Source organism: Chiloscyllium punctatum, unplaced genomic scaffold (genome assembly GCF_047496795.1).
Source record: "Chiloscyllium punctatum isolate Juve2018m unplaced genomic scaffold, sChiPun1.3 scaffold_460, whole genome shotgun sequence".
NCBI classification, from domain to species: Eukaryota; Metazoa; Chordata; class Chondrichthyes; order Orectolobiformes; family Hemiscylliidae; genus Chiloscyllium; species Chiloscyllium punctatum.
In genome coordinates, this window is record NW_027310194.1 from 77,501 (window position 1) to 95,209 (window position 17,709).

At 50.1% G+C, this 17,709-nt stretch overlaps 1 protein-coding gene across 1 annotated transcript in view; it reads left to right on the forward strand.

The window, feature by feature from the left end:
* The window catches only part of tonsl (tonsoku-like, DNA repair protein), a gene marked incomplete at its 5' end in the record, with an annotated part of 79,820 nt that extends 66,067 nt beyond the window's left edge, over positions 1–13,753 (forward strand). Inside the window, 5 exons of the mRNA XM_072567524.1 lie at positions 1,866–2,037; positions 8,896–9,071; positions 9,584–9,657; positions 11,297–11,430; positions 13,454–13,753. Of these exons, the coding sequence (XP_072423625.1) occupies positions 1,866–2,037; positions 8,896–9,071; positions 9,584–9,657; positions 11,297–11,430; positions 13,454–13,653 (756 nt within the window). The remainder of the gene's footprint in view (positions 1–1,865; positions 2,038–8,895; positions 9,072–9,583; positions 9,658–11,296; positions 11,431–13,453) is intronic.
* Between the last annotated feature and the right edge of the window lie 3,956 nt (positions 13,754–17,709).

A 17,709-nucleotide genomic window follows, 5' to 3' on the forward strand; every position in this document is an offset into this window, starting at 1 on the left:
AGTCAGGAACTGGAGAATTGTCTGAGGAGCAACCAAATGGCCTAGCCCAAGGGCAGACAGCAGAGGACTGGCATTAGGTGAATTACTCATGGAGGGAGCTAGCAGAGACATGGCAGGCCAAATGGCCTCTCTTAGAATGTTCACTGATTCTGTAGTTTGCATATTGCTGTTGTTTTTAAACTATACCCAAGAGGTCATCCTAGAGAACATTACATTTTGAAAGTAAACCTTTTGCTAATTGTTTTAAATCGATGAGGTTCACGAGGTCAATTCCTGGAATGGCGGGATTACCTTACGCTGAAAGACTGAAGCGACTGGGCTTGTATACCCTTGAGTTTAGAAGACTGAGAGGGGATTTGATTGAGACATATAAGATTATGAAAGGATTGGACACTCTGGCAGCAGGAAACCTGTTTCCACTGATGGAACCAGAGGACACAGCTTAAAAGTACGGGGTAGACCATTTAGGACAGAGATGAGGAGAAACTTCTTCACCCAGAGAGTGGTGGCTGTGTGGAATGCTCTGTCCCAGAGGGCAGTGAAGGCCCAGTCTCTGGATTCATTTAAGAAAGAGTTGGATAGAGCTCTCAAGGATTGTGGAATCAAGGGTTATGGAGATAAGGCAGGAACAGGATACTGACTAAGGATGATCAGCCATGATCATATTGAATGGTGGTGCAGGCTCGAAGGGCAGAATGGCCTACTCCTGCACCTATTGTCTATTGTCATGAGACGTGGTTACTGAAGCAGTTAGCAGAGGGAACAGATTCCCCTCACTTGGTTCATCAAACCTGTTCAGAATTTGGCATATCTTGATGATATCTGACCTTCCTGTTCTCTGCTATAAGGAGAGCAATCCCAGCCCCCTCCACTTTGTCCATCTGATTGATTTCTGGGAAAGCTCCTCTGTCCTGCTTCCAGACCTTCACAACTTTCCCAGGTTGTATACAGAGCTCCAGCTCGGGCTGAACGAGTGATCAATAATCGTTCAGTGTTTAGATCAGAATGGGGCTGGAAAAGCACAGCATGTCAGGCAGCATCCGAGGAACAGGAAAATCCACGTTTCAGGCAAAAGCCCTTCATCAGAAATAGATTTAATCATTCAGCCTGACTTCTTTGTTACTGTATTCAATGTCCCATTTTAAAAGCCACACTGTATTTACACCTTTTTAACCATCTTACCAACTTGACCAACCACCTACAAGGATTTGTAAATCTGCCCTCCTAGGCCCCCACTACATTATGATTGTCTCCCAATCGGGTTTTTCTCAACTTGTGTCATTTCACATTTATCCACATTAAACCATGTCTGTCCCTTTGAGTCAGTCCCTCTGTTACCGTCCCCCTCATTACTGCATATCATCTGCAAATTCTGGAGCTGTCCTGCCTGGGTCCAGGGTTGGGCTGTCACTATTGAGAGAGTGTGTGTGTGTGTGTGTGTGTCTGTCTGTGTGTGTGTGTGTGCGTGTGTGTGTGTGCGTGCGTGTGTGTCTGTCTGTGTGCGTGTGTGTGTGTGCTGTGGTGTAGAGAGCATCTCTCTAACCGTCTGTTTCTGTGTCACTCCCTGCGTCTGAAGCTGCCTGCTGATGCTGTGACCTTCCTACCAGCAGAGTCAACACCAGGTAACCTTGCAGCCACCACCACTGACAGGTCCCTTCACCAAGTCACAGTGACTCACTGAAGCGTTCCTTCACATCTCCCCTCACCTTTACCCCACTCCTCCTCTGTTTACCCATCTTTAATGGAGGAGGGGTTAATCCGTATTGGGTGGGGGGGGGCACTCAGCTGCAACAAGCAGATTTTCAAGGACAGCATCAGGAGGATTTTCTAGAGAATCGCTCAACAACGTTCCTTTTGTGTTTCAGAGTCTGGAGGAATTGAACCTCAGCCTCAATCCTTTGGGTGATGGCTGCTCTCAGGCTATCGCCTCCCTCATCAGATCCTGCCCACTACTGAGCACGCTCAAACTCCAGGCCTGTGGCCTCACAGCCAGGTTCCTGCAGAATTACCGCCTCCTGCTGGCAGAAGCCCTGAAAGGTAAGAGCCAGCTTCTGCCTAAAGTGAGCTCATTGCTGCTGTTTAATAGTCAGTGTGCATGTTCATCAAGGCAATGGCCCCATGGTATTATCACCAGAGTATTAACCCAGAGACCTAGCTAATGCTCTGGGGACCTGGGTTCAAATCCAGGGGAGATGGCTCACCAGGGGGAGGGCAGAAGTTGCCAAGATCATGGCACCGTGACGGGCACTGCTGTTCAAAGGGTGGGAAAAAGACTCATTGGGGATTCTATTATGAGGGGAGTAGATGGGCGGTTCTGTGGCTGAAAATGGGACTCCCAGATGGTATGTTGCTTCCCAGGGGCTCGGGTCAGGGATGTCACCGATCGGCTGCAGAGGGGAGGGTGAACAGCCAGTTGTCTTGGTGCACATTGGCACCAACGGTATTAGTAAAAAAAAAGTGAGATGAGGTCCTGAAAGCAGAATTCAGGGAGCTAGGAGAGAAGTTAAAGAGGAGGACCTCAAAGGTAGTGATCTCAGGATTACTACCAGTGCCACGTGCTAGCCAGGGTAGAAATGAAAAAATAGGCAGGATGAACACGTGGCTTGAGAGATGGTGTAGGAGGGAGGGGTTCAGATTTGTTGGACATTGGGACCAGTTTTGGGGAAGGTGGGACTATTACAAATTGGACGGTCTACACCTGAACCAGATTGGAACCAATGTCCTTGGGGGAGTTTTTGCTCCTGCTGTTGGGGAGGTTTTAAAACTAATGTGGCAGGAGGCTGGGAACCAGAAGGGAAAACAAGTAGGCAGTGAGGGAGAAACTGGAGACTGTAAGGATCATAAAGTTAGCATTAATAAGCGGAAGAGTAGGCAGAGAGCAGACGAACGGAAAAGAACTGGTGACCTGAAGTGCATCTACTTTAATGCAAGGAGTATAGTGGGTAAGGCAGGTGCAGTTGGGGCTTGGATTGGTGCCTGGGAGTATGACGTTACTGCAGTCACAGAGTCTTGGTTGAAGGAAGGGCATGATTGGCAACTAAATTTTATAGATGCTTCAGACAGGACAGGGAGGGAAGTAAAAGAGGGGGTGGAGTTGCATTACTGGTCAGGGATGATGTCATGGCTGTGCTGAAGGAGGACACTATGGAGGGTTTGAGTAGTGAGGCATTATGGGTGGAGCTGAGAAATAAGAAAGGTGCAGTTCCATTGTTGGGGCTGTATTACAAGCCTCCCAACAGTGAGCGGGAGGTAAAAGAACAAACAGGAAAACAGATTATGGAAAGATGTACAGGCGATAGGGTAGTGGTGATGGGAGATTTTAATTTTCCCAACATTGACTGGGATACACTTAGCGTCAGAGGTCCGGATGGGGCAGAATTTGTAAGAAGCATCCAGGAGAGTTTTCTAGAGCAGTGTGTCAATAATCTGAGGAGGGAAAGGGCCATATTGGACCTGGTACTGGGGAACGAGCCAGGACAGGTGGTAGACGTTGTGGTGGGGGATCTCTTTGGGAAGAGTGACCACAATTCTGTAAGTTTTAGAATACACGTAGACAGAGATGAGAGTGATCCTAAGGAAAGAGTACTAAAGTGGGCCAAGGCCAGTTATATCAAAATTAGGTCGGAGCTGGAAAATGTGGATTGGACACAGCTATTTGAAGGGGAGTCCACATTTGAGATGTGGGAAGCTTTCAAAGATAGGTTAAAGATAGTGCAAGATAGGTATGTCCCGTTGAAGGCAAAGGATAGGAAAGGCAAGATTCATGATCCGTGGATGACAGGAGAAATCGTACGACTAGCCAAGAGGAAAAGGGAAGTGTACATAATGTCCAGGCAGCTCAGAACAGAATGGGCTCTGGAGGAATATTGGGTGAGTAGGACCAGCCTTAAACGAGGAATCAAGCGGCTGAAAGGGGTCATGAAATAGCTTTAGTGAGCAGATTTAAGGAGAATCCCAAAGCCTTTTATTCTTATATAAGAAGCAAGAGGGTATCTAGAGAAAGGATTGGTCCACTAAAGGAAAATGAAGGAAGGTTGTGTGTCGAACCTGAGAAAAAGGGTGAGATTCTGAATGGTTCCTTTGGATCATGGGCCCCAGCTATGCCTGTCTTTTTGTTGGCTATGTAGAACAGTTGATCTTCCGTAATTACACCGGCACCACTCCCCACCTCTTCCTCCGCCACATTGATGACTGCATTGGCGCCACCTCGTGCTCCCGCGAGGAGGTTGAGCAATTCATCAACTTCACCAACACATTCCACCCTGACCTTAAATTTACCTGGACCATCTCTGACACCTCGCTCCCCTTCCTGGACCTCTCCATCTCCATTAATGACGACCGACTTGACACTGACATTTTTTACAAACCCCACCAACTCCCATAGCTACCTGGATTACACCTCTTCCCACCCTATCTCTTGCAAAAATGCCATCCCGTATTCCCAATTTCTCCGCCTCCGCCATATCTGCTCCCAGGAGGACCAGTTCCACCATAGGACACACCAGATGGCCTCCTTCTTTAGAGACCGCAATTTCCCTTCCCACGTGGTTAAAGATGCCCTCCAACGCATCTCGTCCACATCCTGCACCTCCGCCCTCAGACCCCACCCCTCCAACCGTAACAAGGACAGAACGCCCCTGGTGCTCACCTTCCACCCTACCAACCTTCGCATAAACCAAATCATCCACCGACATTTCCGCCACCTCCAAAAAGACCCCACTACCAGGGATATATTTCCCTCCCCACCGCTTTCCGCCTTCCGCAAAGACCATTCCCTCCGTGACTACCTGGTCAGGTCCACACCCCCCCACAACCCACCCTCCCATCCTGGCACTTTCCCCTGCCACCGCAGGAACTGTAAAACCTGTGCCCACACCTCCTCCCTCACCTCTATCCAAGGCCCCAAAGGAGCCTTCCACATCCATCAAAGTTTTACCTGCACATCCACTAATATCATTTATTGTATCCGTTGCTCCCGATGTGGTCTCCTCTACATTGGGGAGACTGGACGCCTCCTAGCAGAGCGCTTTAGGGAACATCTCCGAGACACCCGCACCAATCAACCAAACCGCCCCGTGGCCCAACATTTCAACTCCCCCTCCCAATCTGCCGAGGACATGGAGGTCCTCGGCCTCCTTCACCGCCGCTCCCTCACCACTAGACGCCTGGAGGAAGAACGCCTCATCTTCCGCCTCGGAACACTTCAACCCCAGGGCATCAATGTGGACTTCAACAGCTTCCTCATTTCCCCTTCCCCAACCTCATCCTAGTTTCAAACTTCCAGCTCAGTAACTGTCCCCTTGTCTTGTCCGGAATTGTCCTACCTGCCTATCTCCTTTTCCACCTATCCACTCCACCCTCTCCTCCTTGACCTATCACCTTCATCTCCTCCCCCACTCACCCATTGTACTCTATGCTACTCTCTCCCCACCCCCACCCTCCTCTAGCTTATCTCTCCACGCTTCAGGCTCACTGCCTTTATTCCTGATGAAGGGCTTTTGCCCGAAACGTCGATTTCGCTGCTCGTTGGATGCTGCCTGAACTGCTGTGCTCTTCCAGCACCACTAATCCAGTACTTTGGATCAGTGTTCACTGAGGAGAGGGACATGATGGATGTTGAGATTAGAGATGTTGATTAGTCTGGATCACGATGACATAAGTAGGGAAGATGTGTTGGGTAGGCTAGAGGTTATTAAGGCAGACAAATCCCCAGGACAGGATGGGATCTATCCTAGGTTGCTGAGGGAGGCGAGAGAGTAAATAGCTGGGGCCCTGAGAGATATCTTTGGGGCATCCTTAAATACAGGTGAGGTGCCGGAGGACTGGAGGGTTGTTCATGTTGTCCCCCTGTACAAGAAGGGTAGTAGGGATATTCCAGGTAACTACAGATCAGTGAGCCTGACGTCGGTGGTGGGAAAGTTGCTGGAGAAGGTACTCAGGGATAAAATCTATTTATATTTAGAGAAGAATGGGCTTATCAGAGAAAGGCAACAAGGTTTTGTGTGGGGGAGATCGTGCCTTACCAACTTAATCGATTTCTTTGAGGAAGTGACCAAGTTGATAGATGAAGGAAGGGCTGTTGATGTCATATACATGGACTTTACTAAGGTGTTTGATAAGGTTCCTCATGGTAAACTAATAGAGAAAGTGAAGTCACATGGTGTGCAGGGTGTTCTAGTGAGGTGGGTAAAGAACTGGTTGAGCAACAGGAGACAGAGAGTAGTAGTTGAAGGGAGTTTCTCAAAATGGAGAAAGGTGACCAGTGGTGTCCCACAGGGGTCAGTGTTGGGGCCACTGTTGTTTGTGATAGACATCAATGATCTGGAAAAGGGCATTGTTGGTCTGATCAGCAAGTTTGCAGATGGCACGTAGATTGGTGGAGTAGCAGAAAGCATAGGGGACTGTCAGAGAATACAGGAGGATATAGATAGACTGGAGAGTTGGGCGGAAAAGTGGCAGATGGAGTTCAATCCAGGCAAATGTGAGGTGATGCATTTTGGGAAGTCTAATTCTGGAGTGTATTATACAGTAAATGGAAGAACCTTGGGAAAAGTTGATGAGCAGAGAGATCTGGGAGTGCAGGTCCATTGTACCCTGAAGGTTGCTGCACAGGTGGATAGAGTGGTCAAGAAGGCATATGGTATGCTTGTCTTCATCGGATGGGGTATTGAGTATAAGAGCTGGCAGGTCATGTTAAAATTGTAAACAGTGTTGGTTCGGCCACATTTAGAATACTGTGTACAGTTCTGGTCGCCACATTACCAAAAGGATGTGGACGCTTTAGAGAGGGTGCGGAGAAGATTTACGAGGATGTTGCCTGGTATGGAAGGTGCTGGCGATGAAGAGTGGTTGGGTTTATTTTCATTCAGAGAAAGGCGATTGAGGGGGGACCTGATTGAGGTTTACAAAATCATGAAGGGTATAGACAGGGCAGATAAAGATAAGCTTTTTCCCAGGATGAAGGATTCAGTAACGAGAGGTCACACTTTCAAGGTGAGAGGTGGAAAGTTTAAGGGAGATACACGTGGCAAGTACTTCACACAGAGGGTGGTGGGTGTCTGGAACACGTTGCCAACAGAGGCAGGCACGGTAGATTCATTTAAGATGCGTCTGGACAGATGCCTGAGTAGGTGGGGAGTAGAGGGATACAGATGCTTAGGGATTGGGTTTAGACAGTGGATTTGGATCGACTCAGGCTTGGAGGGCCGAAGGGCCAGCTCCTAAGCTTAAATTTTCTTTGTTCTTTGTAGGCCAGGCTGGGTCGACAGAGAGATAGCTGAGGGTTGTTGGGACCATGATCGTTACAGAGTTGAGAAAGGGCTGAAGGCTTCACTTGAATTGGAGCTAATGTCGGTCAGCGAACAGAGGGCAGGCTGGTGGCAGGGATGTGGTGGGAGTTTGGACTTCCAGATTACAGTCGGTTCTGCTTTAACACTCATTTCTTCAACACAAATTAGTTATAACGCAGTTGAATAACTTTGAGCATTATTTATACAATGTGAACTTTCCTTGCCTGTATGGGCTATAACCCAATTCTGGTCCCATCGGTTTAAAGAGTGCTGCTATGACACCATTTTCTTATAACACAGGATCACAGGAGAAAGGAACTGTTGTGTTACATCAGAACAGACTGTATCACCTGAGATGGGCTTGAGTTCACAGAGTGGAAGTATGGGTGGATGTCTGTCTCTGGGATCCTGTACACTTAGTAACAGCTTGTGGAACTGTGATGCACAATTTGTTAAGTCATAACACAATAAATGAAAGAAACAGCTGTTGATGCTCATATCGATCTGTGTTGTTAATGAAGCAGTGGGTGGGCCCCATTGGGAGGGACTTCCTGATGGGCTGTAACCTTGTACCTGTAACATTCCACAGCTTGAGAGTCATAGAGTCACGGAAACAGACCTTTCGGCCCAACCAGTCCATGCTGACCATAATCCCAAACTAAACTAGTCCCAGCTGCCCGCTCCTGACCCATATCCCCCCAAACCTTTCCTATTCATGTACTTATCTATACCTCTCATTATTTTATAAACTTCTAACAGGTCGCCTCGTGACCTCCTATGGTCCTGCTTCTCAGATGCTGCCTGACCTGCTGAGCTGCACATCTGACTGTGACAAAGGTCCCAGCCTACCCAGCCTTTCTTTATAACCCAAACCTTGTCAACGTCCTAATAAATCTCTTCTGAACCCCTCCCCTCCCCCTCCCCAGCGTAATAATATCCTTCCTATAACTGGACACAGTATTCCAGAACAGGCCTCACCAATGTCCTGTATAACCTCAGCATTATGTCCCACCTCCTCGACCCAAAAGGACTGAGTAGTGAACGCAGATGCTAAACGCCGCCTTAACCACCCCGTCTAAATGTGATGCAAACTTCAAAGAATTATGTACCTGCACCCCTAGGTCCCTCTGTTCTACAACACTACCCAGGGCCCTAGCATTAATTGTACAAGCCCTCCCCTTGTTTATTGTGTAATACCTCATTTATTCAGATTGAACTCCATCTGCCATTCCTCAGCCCATTGACCCATTTGATCAAGATCCCTTTGTAATCTTCGATAACCTCCTGCACTGTCTACCACCAATTTCAGTGTAATCCACAATCTAACTAAACCACGTGAATGTGAAATGGGATTGATTAGTATGGCAGCAGGAATGGATGATGAGGGAACTCTTTCAGGGTGAGGTAGCTGGCATCGAGAATGCTGTTGACCAGGACTGTTGGTGCCAGTCCTCCATGTGGTGGTAGATGTATGTTTCACACAGGGAGAGGCAGTCCTTGTCTGCACATGCTCCCAGGGAGGCTGGGGGGGCGGTCAGCTCTCTGTCCCTGTCCCTGTCCCTGTCCCCACACTAGCCTTGCTGACAGGTTTCCTGTTTTCACCCAGGCGCTGGGCACCTGAAGACTCTCTGCCTGTCGCACAATGCCCTGGGTTCAGTGGGAACCGAGCTGGTCTTCAAGAGCCTGCCCCACCACACCATCAGCCACCTGGACATCGCCAGCGTAATCGGTAACCGCGGTGACGCCTTGGTAATGGAACATCTCGCCAGGTACCTGTCCCAGGTGAGTTCAGAGTATGGGCGCAGGGAGACGCTACGCACATTAACATTATTTACCAGGCTTGGAGACAGTGAGGGCTGCAGAGGCTGGGGGTCAGACTCGAGAGTGGGGCTGGAAAAAGCGCAGCAGCTCAGGCAGCATCCGAGGAGCAGGAGAATCGACGTTTCAGGTTGGAGCCCTTCATCAGGAATGAGGTTGGGAATCTCGGAGGTGGAGAGATAAATGGGAGGGGGGATGGGGCTGGAGGGAAGGTAGCTGAGAGTGCAATAGGTGGATGGGGGTGGGGGTATCTCTCCACCCCAGCGGCTCCCAGCCTCATTCCTGATGAAAGGCTCCTGCCCGAAACGTCGATTCCCCTGCTCCTCAGATGCTGCCTGACCTGCTGTGCTTTTCCAGCAGCACACCTAACTGATTTATCAGGCTTGTTCGCCTTCACGTTATTAGTTTTTAAAGGTATCGCATTGACCAGCGTTGTGTGATGGCTTAATGGTGTGTCTGTCTCTCTCCTTGTGCAGAGTGATTGCAGTCTGACCCATCTTAACCTTTCTGGGAATCACTTGACTGATGAGTCTGTCAGAGATCTGTGCAGGTAACTCACTTCAATACTGCAGCGCACTTCCCCAGTTTAAGTATCTCTCAGATCCAGAGCAATGATCTCCTTACTGCAAGTGAGCATACATTCTCCCTAGTTCTTGCACCGTCTGTCACTCTGTCTCTCGTGTTTGTGCTCTCTCTTGCATGCTCATGCGTTCTCTCTATCCCTCTTGCTTGCTCTCTCTCTCTCTCTCTCTCTCTCTCTCTCTATCTCTGTCTCTTGTGGGCGCACTCACTCTCGCCATAGAGCAGCTTTGTATCTGAGGTCACAGTGAGGCCTCAGGAACACCCACAGATGGTGCCAGGTTTAGATCCAGACTGTTGAGGTTACTCTCATCACCGGGTTTAATCATCTACTGCTTTTATTTTTTTTTAAATCCTTCATGGGATGTGAGGGTCTTAGATGTCCATCACAAATCACCTTTAAGGGAGTTTGCTCAGCCATTCTGAAAGGTCAGGAAGAGGCAGCCATGTTGCTGTGGGTGTGGAGTCACCTGTAGGCCAGACTGGGGAAGGATGGCGGCTTCCTTCCCGAAATGTGGCCTGACATTCCTTTTACTCCGTGAAACTGAAACTAAAGCTCCCTCTTCATGGTCCCCCATCAAACGCTTCCAGGACAGGGACAGCACAGGGTTAGATACAGAGTACAGCTTCCTCTACACTGTCCCCCATCAAACACCCTCAGGACAGGGTTAGATACAGAGTAAAGCTCCCTCTACACTGTCCCCACCAAACACTCCCAGGACAGGGACAGCACGGGGTTAGATACAGAGTAAAGCTCTCTCTACACTGTCTCCCATCAAACACTCCCAGGACAGGGACAGACAGGGTTAGATACAGAGTAAAGCTCCCTCTACACTGTCCCCACCAAACACTCCCAGGACAGGGACAGCACGGGGTTAGATACAGAGTAAAGCTCTCTCTACACTGTCTCCCATCAAACACTCCCAGGACAGGGACAGACAGGGTTAGATACAGAGTAAAGCTCCCTCTACACTGTCCCCCCATCAAACACTCCCAGGACAGGGACAGCACTGGGTTAGATACAGAGTAAAGCTCTCTCTACACTGTCTCCCATCAAACACTCCCAGGACAGGGACAGACAGGGTTAGATACAGAGTAAAGCTCCCTCTACACTGTCCCCCCATCAAACACTCCCAGGACAGGGACAGCACTGGGTTAGATACAGAGTAAAGCTCTCTCTACACTGTCTCCCATCAAACACTCCCAGGACAGGGACAGACAGGGTTAGATACAGAGTAAAGCTCCCTCTACACTGTCCCCCCATCAAACACTCCCAGGACAGGGACAGCACTGGGTTAGATACAGAGTAAAGCTCTCTCTACACTGTCTCCCATCAAACACTCCTAGGACAGGGACAGCATATGGTTAGATCCAGAGTAAAGCTCCCTCTACACTGTCCCCCATCAAACACCCTCGCGACTTGGTGAGATAGAGAGTAAAGCTCCCTCTACACTCTTTCCCCCCATCAAACACCCTCAGGACAGGGTTAGATACAGAGCAAAGCTCTCTCTACACTGTCTCCCATCAAACACTCCCAGGATGGGGACAGACAGGGTTAGATACAGAGTGGTAAGTGATAACGTTGTGCCTCTCGATTTGGTCTGCTTTAGATGCCTGTTACTGTGTCCGTCCCTGGTTTCTCTGGACGTGTCAGCCAATTCTGGGATCACAACAGTGGGTGTGGAGATGCTGTTTGGTGCAGTGAGAGCGCGGAGCTGTGGAATGCAGTACCTGAACGTTTCTGGTGGGTTCTGCTCGATGTGATCTGATACTGGGCTGGGGGGGTGTTGCTGAGAGTGCTGACCCCCACCCCCACCCCCCCCTACCCCCGTCTGTTCTCTGTACCCCCTTCAGGGGGAGCTCCCTCCCCAAACTCCTCAATCTCTGACTGTCTCCTTTAAAACCAGCTGAACAACGTACATGTGTAAAAGAGCTTTAGCCACCCCTGCTACCATCTCTCCAGATGTTTGGGTATTTACTGTTTGAGAACAACCCTGTGAAGCATCTTAGCTCATTTTGCATTGTTGAAGGCGCTATGTGAATGCAGGATTTTGTTGATTCCTTTGGCATGGATTGTCAGTAGCTGATTCCTGATTGGAGTTAATGGCACTGTTTCTGGGAAGGGTTCACTGGCTGGCTGACTTACCAGCTGGGAGTCCTACACTGCCTGTGTACAGCCTGGCAGCACAGGACAAAGTTAAAAATCACCCAACACCAGGTTAGACTCCAACAGGTTTAATTGGAGCGCTGTATCTTCATCAGGGGTTTGTGGGGCACCTTCTATATCTCATGGTCTTGCCCCACAACCCCCTGATGAAGGAGCAGCGCTCCGAAAACTAGTGCTTCCAAATCAACCTGTCGGACTATACCCTGGTGCTGGGTGATTTTTAACCTTGTCCTCTACATCACAGTACAGGACTAGACAGGCCCTTACATGGGGGTGACTACCCGGGGGGTAAACACAGCCGATGCCCAGTCACCGGCAGTAGCTGCTCACGAACCGAGAGAGCCCAGACCAGGAGCTCGTCATCATCCCTGTCACTGCTCAGGCAGCAGCAACGCGTCTCAACCGTCCTCTCAATCTCAGAAGGTCATCAAGCCTCACTTTAATGTCACATTCAAAAGATACACTGCCAGAAAACTACATTCATCAGAGTGCCGCACTGTCGGAGGGTCAGTGCTGAGGGAGTGCCGCACTGTCGGAGGGTCAGTGCTGAGGGAGTGCCGCACTGTCGGAGGGTCAGCGACAGTGCCCACTCCCTCAGCACTGAACCTCCGACAGTGCAGCACTCCCTCAGCACTGACCCTCCGACAGTGCAGCACTCCCTCAGCACTGACCCTCCGACAGTGCGGCACTCCCTCAGCGCTGACCCTCCGACAGTGCGGCACTCCCTCAGCGCTGACCCTCCGACAGTGCGGCACTCCCTCAGCGCTGACCCTCTGACAGTGCGGCACTCCCTCAGTGCTGACCCTCTGACAGTGCGGCACTGCCTCAGCGCTGACCCTCCAACAGTGCGGCACTCCCTCAGCGCTGACCCTCTGACAGTGCCCACTCCCTCAGCACTGACCCTCTGACAGTGCCCACTCCCACCCTCCGACAGTGCCCACTCCCTCAGCACTGACCCTCCGACAGTGCCCACTCCCTCAGCACTGACCCTCCGACAGTGCCCACTCCCTCAGCACTGACCCTCCGACAGTGCGGCACTCCCTCAGCGCTGACCCTCCGACAGTGCGGTACTCCCTCAGCGCTGACCCTCTGACAGTGCCCACTCCCTCAGCACTGACCCTCCGACAGTGCCCACTCCCTCAGCGCTGACCCTCTGACAGTGCCCACTCCCTCAGCGCTGACCCTCCGACAGTGCCCACTCCCTCAGCGCTGACCCTCCGACAGTGCCCACTCCCTCAGCGCTGACCCTCCGACAGTGCCCACTCCCTCAGCACTGACCCTCCGACAGTGCCCACTCCCTCAGCACTGACCCTCCGACAGTGCCCACTCCCTCAGCACTGACCCTCCGACAGTGCCCACTCCCTCAGCACTGACCCTCCGACAGTGCCCACTCCCTCAGCAATGACCCTCCAACACTCAATTCCTGGGTGCGAGTTTAACTTGTAGACTGTGGGTCAGCTGTAGTTGTAAAATAAACAGGGCAGGGAACACCCACACCTCATGTTTTCTGTTTTAATTTGCAGCCAGTTGATTGGGGAAAGAGTTGTCCTCTTTGTGCCAGTCTCGGGGGCGATGCACTGACCCGTGGTTTGTCTTTCAGGTTCCTCTGTCCATGGCCCATCCGACCTGACAGCCCTTGGACTGAAGCTTGGTGAGCTGAGGCTGTGTAGCAGCCTCCTGAATAAATACGAGAAGGAGAACCTGTTGAGGAGCTGGCAGGAGGAGGCTGTATGTAAGGTTCACACTGTGTCTCACCTGCACAAGTGTCTGATCAGGGCAGAACCCAACAGCCTCTGTTAAAACACTCACACCCTTCACCCCCGCGTCACTGTTTATATGTAACTAACATATTTTTATCTGATTGTACAATATATATTAAACGAGAGATACCTCCAGGCTGTTTGTGTGTCCAAGTCTTACCTGGTCTTATGGATCCTGTGCTGATTTCCCATGTCTGGGAGTTCCACCATCCTCAGGATTCTCCTGTGCTTCCTGAAATAAAGTCTCACCAGAGTGACTGTGGACATGTTGGATTGTCCTAACACCATCTGGCTCCCTCTGGTTCAGGAGGGAAGGAAGACCTATATGTGACTCCAAGTTGACTCCTGGATCCTAAGAAATTAGAGTGGTGCTGGAAAAGCACAGCAGGTCAGGCTTCATCAGCTCATTCCTGAGGAAGGGCTTTTGTCCGAAACGTCGATCCTCCTGCTCCTCAGATGCTGCCTGACCTGCTGTGCTTTTCCAGCACCACTCTAATCTCCAGCATCTGCAGTCCTCACTTTTGCCTCTTGGATCCTAAAGCCATTTGGTTGCATCAAAACACCTGAAAAACTTTATTTTTTTCAAAAGGATGGACCACTGGATATTGACCTTTGTTAAGAATGTGTTCCTATCTCAAACAGGAACAGGAGAAGGCCCTTCAGCCCCTCCAGTCTGCTCCACCATTCAATCGGACCATGGCTGATCCCACATTCCTCACATCCCCTTTCCTGCCCTTTCCCCTTGGTTACCCGACTGATCAGGAATCTCTCGATCTCAGCCTGAAATATCCACAAGGAATCTACCCCCAACAGCTCCCTGTGGTGAGGAGTTCCAAACACCCTCAACCCCCTGAGAGACGATATCCCTCCTCATCTTAGTCTGAAATTGGTGTCCCTTTATTCTGAGCCTATGCCCTCTGGCCTTCGACTCTCCCATGAGTGGGCAGCACGATGGCACAGTGGTTAGCACTGCTGCCTCACAGCGCCAGAGACCCGGGTTCAATTCCCGCCTCAGGCGACTCTGTGTGGAGTTTGCACATCCTCCCCGTGTCTGTGTGGGTTTCCTCCGGGTGCTCCGGTTTCCTCCCACAGTCCAAAGATGTGCAGGTCAGGTGAATTGGCCACGCTAAATTGTCCGCAGTGTTAGGGGCAGGGGTAAACTTAGGGGAATGGGTCTGGGTGGGTTGCTCTTCGGAGGGTCGGTGTGGACTTGTTGGGCCGAAGGGCCTGTTTCCACACTGTAAGTAATCTAATATAATCTAATCCTCTCAGCATTGACCCTGTCAAGCCCCTTAAGAATCAGATATGTTTCAATGAGATCACCTCATTCTTCTAACCTGCCATTCCACCCGAGAACGAGGGATATCTGCCATCTAAGGTTTGGTGACTATCACGTGGTAATCATTAGTTATGGAACATGCTGCAGTGAAAGCAATCACCTTTACAAAGTCCTCCTTCCTGCTAAAGAGGACCTGGTGCCAAACCAGAAAGGGCACTTCCCACAGTCTAATCAAACAGGACCCGGATCGTCATACTGAACAATTTGCACTCCAGAGACAATATCCCAGGTACTGCCATCACCAGCGTTCAGTATGTCCCATTCATTCGTGTCAATTAACCAACTCACTGAAGAAGGAGGCTCCCCATCCTCAATGATGGAGGAGCCCAGTACATCAGGGTCACAGACAAGGCTGAAGTTTTCACAACAATCTCCAGTCAGAAGTGTCGAGTGAATGATCCATCTCGGCCTCCTCCAGATGTCCCCAGTATCACCGATACCAGTCTCCAGCCAATGTAAATCACTCCCTGTGACATCAAGAAATGGCTGGAGGCACTGGATATTGCAAAGGCAATAGGCCCCGATAACATTCCAGCAATAGTACTGATGAGATGGGCTCCAGAACTTGCCGTTCCCCCTAGCCAAGCTGTTCCAGTACAGTTACAACACTGGCATTTACTTGACAACGTGGAAACCTGCCCAGGTATGTCCTTTACACAAAAAGCAGGACAAATCCAACCCGGCCAATTCCTGCCCCATCAGTCTCCTCTCGATCCTCAGTAAAGTGTCAGTAACAGAGCTATCAAGCAGCACCTGCTCAGTGACCTGCCCAGTTTGGGTTCCCCCCAGGGTCACTCAGCTCCTGACCTCATTACAGCCTTGGCTCAAACATGGACAGAAGAGCTGGATTCCAGAGGGGAGGGGAGAGGGACAGACCCTGACATCAAGGCTGGATTTTGTGTAGCTGGTAAGTGAGATCAGTGACGATCCTGGGCAGGGAGTCTGCAAGTGGAGCAGCTCAGGAGGGGACATTGTTTCCCGTGTGGTAGATGTATCCCCAGTGCTGACCAGGGGAAAGACACCAGATGTGGGGCCCTTCAAGATAATTCTGGTTCAGTTTATGGTCAGACACTGAAGGGTGTGACAGTGAGGGAGGGGATTGAGAAGGTAGCACTGCAGGATGTTCAGGTCTTGGTCAAACCTCTCGCAGCTGGTTTGGGTAAGGGGTGGGGGTGTCAGCAAACTGACCGTAACCACATTGTTCAGGGTGATAGTCAGACTGAGGGAAAATAAAAATACTGGTGGCAGTCGAGTCAGTGGCGTCAGGAAGATGGACAACTCTCAGTGGCTGAGGAACTGCACCACCCCTCCCCAATGCCCTGAAGGCTGTGTTTACCTGTCCATGTGCTCTGGTCTGGAGACAGACTGACAGTGGCCGAGCAGAGGATCCATAAGACTAGAAGACATAGGAGTGGAAGTAAGGCCATTTGGCCCATCGAGTCCACTCCGCCATTCAATCATGGCTGATGGGCATTTCAACACCACTTACCTACACTCTCCCTGTGTCCCTTAATTCCTTGTGAGATTAAGAATTTATCAATCTCTGCCTTGAAGACTTTCAATGTCCCAGCCTCCACTGTACTCTGTGGCAGTAAATTCCACAGGCCCACCACTCTCTGGCTGAAGAAATGTCTCCTCATTTCCGTTCTAAGTTGACCCCCTCTAATTCTAAGGCTGTGCCATGAGTCCTAGTATCCCCACCTGATGGAAACAGTTTCCCAGCGTCCACCCTTAAGCTATGCATTATCCTGTAAGTTTCTATTAGATCTCCCCTCAACCTTCTAAACTGTAATGAATACAATCCCAGGATCCTCAGCCATTCATTGTATATTAGGCCTAACATTCCAGGGATCATCCATGTGGATCTCTGCTGGACACGCTCCAGTGCCAGTAAGTCTTTTCTGAGGTGTGGCGCCCAAAACTGTACACTGTATTCGAAATAAGGCCTAACCAGAGCTTTATAAAGTCTCAGTAGCACATCGCTTTTTTACATTCCAACCCCTTGAGATAAACATAGAACATAGAAGAATACAGCGCAGTACAGGCCCTTTGGCCCTCAATGTTGCGCCGATCCAAGCCTACCTAACTTACACTAGCCCACTATCCTCCATATACCTATCCAATGCCCGTTTAAATGCCCATAAAGAGGGAGAGTCCACCACTGCTACTGGCAGGGCATTCCATGAACTCACAACCCGCTGAGTAAAGAATCTACCCCTAACATCAGTCCTATATCTACCCCCCCTTAATTTAAAGCTATGCCCCCTTGTAATAGCTGACTCCATACGTGGAAAAAGGTTCTCACTGTCAACCCTATCTAAACCCCTAATCATCTTGTACACCTCTATCAAATCACCCCTAAACCTTCTTTTCTCCAATGAAAACAGCCCCAAGTGCCTCAGCCTTTCCTCATAGGATCTTCCTACCATACCAGGCAACATCCTGGTAAACCTCCTCTGCACCCGTTCCAGTGCCTCCACATCCTTCCTATAGTATGGCGACCAAAACTGCACACAATACTCCAGATGCAGCTGCACCAGAGTCTTATACAACTGCAGCATAACCTCAGGACTCCGGAACTCAATTCCTCTACCAATAAAAGCCAGTACGCCATATGCCTTCTTCACTGCACTATTTACCTGGGTGGTAACTTTCAGAGATCTGTGTACATGGATACCAAGATCCCTCTGCTCATCCACACTACCAAGTAGTCTACCATTAGCCCAGTACCCCATCTTTTTATTACTCTTACCAAAG